Below are 7,003 nucleotides of genomic sequence, written 5' to 3'. Positions count from 1 at the left end.
CATAATCACAGTATTCAATGACATATAAGCCAACAAAGGGTGCCTATATAAGTTACAAATAATTAACATCATAATACTATGTTCTAAGTCTATAAATAAAATAATGTATTTTACAATTATTTTATAATTCTATATATCATTCTTATATTTTTATATATTTGGAAAATAAACCATAAGTTACTAAATAACATTTAAGAAAATAATTAAGAATAAATAATAAATAGTGAAGGAAATTACAATATATTCAGACATGAATCAAAATTACATATTACATATTAAGCTCTGCATGTGTAAAAGTTTGTAAGAAACACAGTGTTTAGAGAGAAAATGAAATACATTCATTAAGAAATATGAAGGAATGAAGGATTAATTGCAAACCAGATGAGAATTTAAATCTATAACAGAATAAGTTCCAGAAATTCAAGTAAATTTAGAAGATTAAAAGAAATGACATTATAAATTAATAATACAGAGAAAAAAAATTAGAAAAATTTAATCAAGAGCTGTTTTTTGAAAATATTAGTAAGATACTCTAGCAGAAGGGATGACAGAAACAAACTAATAAAGGAAGGAAAAAAAAGAAGAAAGAAAGATTATGCCATAAAAATGATAAAGAACTGTTATGAAGACTGGACTATATAATGTCAATTTTAAAATGTAAATAAAATCAGTACATATTTAGAAAAATATAAATTGCCAAATATTGCCTAAATTTAAATTGAAACGTTGTAATTGGCTTCTAATATTTAAAGATATTTTAGTGGTAAGAATATTTCTCTAAATTTTCAGACCATGATGATTCCATAGGTGAGGTACTTTTTAACTCATTCTAAAAAGAAACATACCATAAACACACCATAAAATAGCCTTATTCATTCAAAAAGATTAATGTAACTTTAATTCCAAAATCTGGTAAAAATATAAAAAAGAAAATGAATTCTTATTCTTCACTGGTGGGAGTGAAAAATGGTACAGCCACTTTGAAAGACATTTTGGCAGTTTCCTGCAAAACTAAACATACTCTTACCATATGTTCCAACAATCACACTCTGGCATATGCTCAAATAAATTGAAAACTTATGCCTGCACACAGATATTTGGTTTTTTTTTTCCCATTTAAGATGCATGTTTTTATTGAAGTTAAAAAAAATTTGTAACCAGACAGAAAGAATAAAATAGACAAGAATGTTATAATCTGACTATATAATATTCTCTCATTCTTGGTGAATCACTAAAATATAACAAAGGATTGTTCTCTATGCTAATTTTTTAAGGTTGTCCAGTTAAACCATATTTGGTATCCTTTCAACAGGTTAACCTCTTAACTATTTAGAGTTTCTTCTCAGAAACATTCATATATTATACAGAAAACATTCATAGTTTATTTGGGAAACATTCTTATTTTATACAAATTTGAGACGAGACCAAAAAAAACAAAAAAACAAAAAAAAATCAACACAGTTGTAGCTGCAACACTATCCTAGCTGCATTGTGGTGATTATGCTCAGTCAGCTGTCCACTATTTACAACTGGATTTTAATAGTGTTATTTACAGAGGGGCCAAAAGCACTCATCTAAAGTAAAGGCGCTCGGGTTTAATGTGCACTTTCATAGCCCTATGAAAACACAACCATTATATACACTGTAAACACCACAGGGCATGAAATCCATCTCCAACCACAAACATCAGTCTCACAGATCAAGCATACAAGGTTTAAGGTAAGGTGCCTAGCTTTTCTTTGTAAGCATACTTTTCACCCAAGAGTACTGCTATTCTTTTCATAGGACACTATTCACTTATTTCAGATATGGTGCCAGTGCTCAAAACATGCCCAGAACCCCTTTTTGGGGATCGCCTGCATAGTCTGCAATGAACCCTGCTGAACATTCTTGATGGTGGCAAGTCTTCTTGAACAATCCTTTGAAGAAGGATTTGATTTGGGAAAACAGGCATAGTTATTCACAGCCAAGTGGATCAAACTGTGGGATATAACCCTGGATCAAACATGAGGCACCACTATGAAACGATGAGACCGATTTTCTTGTACAGCTTGTAAATTCAGAGATTTAAGATGCCTGAGCAATGGCGGTCCTGATGGAGTAGCAGAGATTCTCCTGGAACGAAGACTAAGAGGCAACACCCACTGGAACGGCGTATCTAGGTGGTGGTTTGCAGTTTTAAAAATCGGTCCGTTGCCTCGCACATAAACTTTAGTACTCCTCTTCAGTTTCAGTCCCTTTTGCTTTCTTATGGATTGCCCGATTAAAGCTATGGCAAGCAGGGACCCAGTGATTGTCATGAAGCCCCAGCTTACAGCCAGGGAAGCCCTTCTGAGACCGGTGGCAGCACATCCAGTATCTCGGCCCATAGGGCAATGCCTGGCAATAGGGCTTGGGGTGCCACCGGCACAGGGACACATCCCCTTTCACATATTTTTTCTTGCACTGCTTGCACGGATCCTCTCTATAGCGTGGATCCCGAACCCAGCGAGAATCTGCTGGCCTGATATTGTAATATTCAATGGTAAACTTGAAATAGCAGCAGGTACATTTAAGAGCCACTAAACTCTTAGTGGGAAGTAACCTGAAGATTTTCACCATAATGTGGTGGGGCAGAAAAGCCATGTACTGCTGAGGCTCCAAAAGCTGCTGGATTTTAAACCTGGTCTCCAGAAAGTCATGCGACACCTGCTTCTTCCAACTGGATGCCTCAAGCACTGGTAATGTACTTTCCACAGAAGCCAGCGGGACGAATGAATCAGCCGAGACACTTTTTCCCTCAGATGCACTGTCACCCTCAGCAGCATCTTCAAGCTGACTGGCCTCGGAAGACTCTTCTGTTGTGCTTTCATTCAGCTGGGAACAGCCCGACTGGTGCTGACCAGATGGCAAAAAAAAACAACATCCCTGGAAGTGGGTCTTCGCACGACTTTGAACTGGAAGGCTGGTCTTTCTCTACCTTGGACACAGTGATATTAATGCACAAAGATTCTTTTCTTCTCTGATCAGGATTTTGGCTAGCAAGAGGCACAAGCTCTTCACTCATACCATCAATAGCATCTGGGGGCAATTCAATGGCTTGGGGACAGGTGCGAGGAGGAAAAGGTGACCCAACAAGTTCCTCTGTCATTTCCACATCATGTGTATTGCTGTTTTTCATGGCAGTCTGCTGATCTGGCTCTAATTCTGCACTGTCTGTGTGCAAACTCACGCCTGCTGGCAATGAGGGACAGCCCCGAGGAGCGCCGTCCCAGGCCTGGTCCCCCTTAGGAGAAAAATGGTCAGCTCTTAAGGGGCCACAGTCCACAGATACAGACCCCACAGTTTTCACCTGAGTGTCAGGTACCTCCAAGGCGCCTTTGTTTGTTTTGCTTTCCTCAGCCTGGGTGCCATTCACAAGCAACACGCGGCCCACATTGCCACCCACATTATTCCTCGAGAGGCTCCCAGGCTCACGCTGACTCTGCCGCTTCAGACACTCGGACTCCAGCCTGGCTACCATGTCAAGGACACGGACTGGCTCACTCTGTGGTTCGCCAACCTCAGGATTTCTCCTTTCCATGGGTTCTTCACATGCTCCTGGGACAGACAAGGGCTCGGGGGCTGGGGACACACCTCTGGATTGCCCGGAAAACCACACCACAGCAGGTGAGTTAGTGCAGTTTTTCGCACAACTGGCTAGCAGAGCACTGACTCTTTGCTCGAGGAAGGCAACCATTTGAATGACCGACAAAGGCCTCCCGGCATAGACTCCATCCCCGTTGTCACTCACGTAATGCACAGAACAGTGCTTGATGCCACACGCAAAAGGCTCAGGTTGGTAGCATATGCTGTTGACTTCCTTCATCCTTTCTAACTGTATCTTGGCTTTTTTAAGATCCCCTGATTTTTTCCTTCTTTTAGTAGCTCTCCCATCAATATCCCAGGAGCTTTTTATTTTCATAGATCCTATTCTATTACTACACTGGTGGGCTGCAAAGAATGCAATCTTTTCCTTGGTATTTCCCGGTTTCACAACAGCCCAGATATCAAGCGGCCCTTCCCCTTCCTCACCCTGGTGGATTGTTGCAGACGGTGCATTCTTCTTGGTTTTAACATTCACGCTGCTCTCTTCAGGACTGTTCCCACTCATACTGCACAGAACATTTGGAGAAAGGATTCCAAAATGCTTTCGAGATGATGCTTTACCAAGAGAGGCTGAAGGAAAGACACTTGGTTTCATACAGCTAGCTTTGCATTTTTCATCATTTATAGCCTGTTGGTGGCTCATAGGAGTTCTCAGAGTTTCCTTGCTGATTTCCAAATGTCGCACTTTCGTCTGGAGTTTCCAGTATGGCTTTAGGTGCATAACAGAGGCTCTTAGTATGTACCCCAGCAAAACAAGGCAATAAACCAAGGAAGATGACTCTCTGCGAAATGAGCATAATGAAGGCAAATCACAGGATGTTCACTGAGCAGCAGTTCTGCGCTCCTGCCCCTGCTGGGGCCTGGCCTGGGGCTGCACACTGCGATACAGCGGCGGCGGCAGTTGGCCTGGCTCGCTCCCCACCACTGAGGTGGACCGAGCGCCCAGCGCGGCGCGGCAGACGCACACAGATATTTGTAGCAGCTTTATTCTTAATTGGCAAGACTTGGAAGCAACCTGGATATCCTTCTTTAGGTAAATGATAAATAAGCTGTGGTATGTCCAGACAATGGAATATTATTCAGTGCTAAAATAAAACAAAACAAAAGCAACCAACCAACCAAGAAAATGAACAAAACCCAAAAAACTATCAAGCCATGAAAAAACATTTAGGAACCTTAACTGCATATTACTAAGTGAAATATACTTGTCTAAAAAGGCTGTGTACCATGTGATTCTAACTACGTGACATTTTGGAAAAGGCAAAATTATAGAGACATTAAAAAATTAGTGGTTGACAGAGGTTAGGAGGGAGGGAGAGAGGGATAAATAGGTGGAGGATCTTTAGAGCAGTGATACTACTCTATATGATACTATAATGTTGGAAACATGTCATTGTACATTTGTCTAAACCCTTAATGTACAACACCAAGAGTGAACCCTAAAGTAAACTGTGGACTTTGGGTGATAGTGATGTGTCAGTGTTGGTTCATTCATTATAATAAATGTACTGTTCTGGTAGGGGTACGTCGCTACTGCAGGCAGCTGTGCATGTGTACAGGTAGAAGTATATGGGAAATCTCTATACCTTCCTCTCAGTTTTGCTGTGAACCTACAACTATTCTAAAACATGAAGTCTTCAAAAAAAAAAAGAAACTGAAAGTTAAATTTAATTACTAACAAAAATGTAAAGATCTTAATTTATTGAATGAATATTTATTTAATGAATATTTATTTCATGTAGGTAAATGTTCTAAGCTCTGAATATAAAGCATTGAATTAAAAAAAGATCAAATTCTTCTCAATGTGGAACTTAAAATCTAGTGAGAGAAAACAAATAATAAACCATCAGTAAGTATGCATCTGTTGGAATCAAAAGTTAATAGAGAAAAATACATCAGAGTAAGCAAAGCAGGAAAAGGGTAGGTTTTTCTGTTTTACCACGAGCTGATGAGATGGTGGAGTTGATGCTGTTAGTGCTACACACTAATCCCCAATCTAGTGATTGGGCAGAGGAGAAGGTAAATGATGAGTGTCGGTTATGGCCTTAGGATCAACTCTTGGAGTAAGGGCTGTAGTTTTTCCCACTAACAGTGGTCTTGTATGTTTTCCCAGAAGATGTGACCAACCAGATAGGTTCACTTTATCCGTCTCTCCAGGAACAGTTTAATGTGAATAGGAGGCATATCTGAGCAGTGCAAGGGGTGGATAGTAGTAGATGCTGTTGGTGATTTCTTAATATTCCTTTTATTAAGTGGTGCGCACATCCCCCAACTGCTAGTATTGTCTAATAACAACTCACAGCTGCCTTCTTTTCTGGACAATATCTTTTAAACAGATGTGAGCTACCGAGTCTGAGAGGCAACCCTTGTTCTCAGGGAAGGACTTTAGCTGATGACTGAGACAGAGCTGAGAGAATGGCTCCCATTCTCTCAAGGTGGGACTGATTCTATGGAGTAATTTGTGCTACAGAGCTTCCTGGTTTGAACTGGGTACTGTAGTGTTCTGCCTCGACTTGGGACAAATATGAAGTGCCAGTCTCACTCCAGAGTTCCTCTTAAGATTGGCTGAGGGGTTAGTTGCAATCATACTGTGGATTACCTTCTTCCTCTCTGCCTGAATTTGAACCTTTCATTTTCTTAGAAGTGTATTTCTTGAGAGTACACACCAATAAATCTTCTGCAAGCTTTTATCTCAAAGTCTGTTTCCAAGAAACCAAAACAATGTGGGAACAAACTGAAAGGATTCTCATGTTCATACCGTATCTTTGTTTAGATGTTCCCCATCTTTATTTGGCTTCCTTCACTCCCCTTTTCCTGAGAGAACATCCTCAATAAATAACTCAAACAAGCCTGACTCATGCTCTACTTTTAGGAAACTGATATAAAAGAGATAACATTTGATTCATGACCTGAACAAAGGAGAAAAGAAAAGAATCCTGTGTGTTTAGAGTATACCAGCCAAACAGAATGACAAGTAAATTAGGTGAAAAGCCTTATGTTAAAAGAACAACTAGAAGGACACAGTGTGGCTAGAGCAGAGTCAGTGAAGTGGGAAATGGAAGTATTAAAAACATGGCCTTGCAGGTCTTTGGAAAGACTTAACCAAATAATTTTGGGAACAGATAGTTATCTCAGGTGGCCTCAGCCTGCAGTGGCTTGAAGCAGGATTTCGGTTCCCAGCCAGAGATTGAGGTTGGGCAGCGGCAATGAGAGTGCTGAATCCTAGCCACTACACAACCAGAGAATGTTTTTATTAGGAGGAAAAGGTACAGTACGTGTGGATAGACACACGGGCAGGCTCACAGAGAGAGTTGCACCGTTGTGGTAGTTTGAATCACTTCTATGGGGCATTTCTTCTGGGTTTCCTTTGACCAAT

The 7,003-nt window shown here is 40.3% G+C and overlaps 1 protein-coding gene across 1 annotated transcript; it reads right to left on the bottom strand.

Moving 5' to 3' along the window:
- Positions 1 to 2,123: 2,123 nt before the first annotated feature.
- LOC309812439 (F-box only protein 34-like) lies at positions 2,124 to 4,449 on the bottom strand. Its single transcript, XM_082636231.1, is given in 2 exon segments — positions 2,124 to 2,898; positions 2,900 to 4,449. Coding segments are annotated over 2 exon segments (2,136 nt in total). The 5' UTR covers positions 4,349 to 4,449; the 3' UTR covers positions 2,124 to 2,211.
- Positions 4,450 to 7,003: the final 2,554 nt, after the last annotated feature.

Source organism: Mesoplodon mirus (assembly GCF_964341445.2).
Source record: "Mesoplodon mirus genome assembly, chromosome: 2".
Lineage (NCBI taxonomy): Eukaryota > Metazoa > Chordata > Mammalia > Artiodactyla > Ziphiidae > Mesoplodon > Mesoplodon mirus.
The sequence above is the reverse complement of the archived record's forward strand: the minus strand, read 5'-3'. Positions and strand labels throughout refer to the sequence as shown.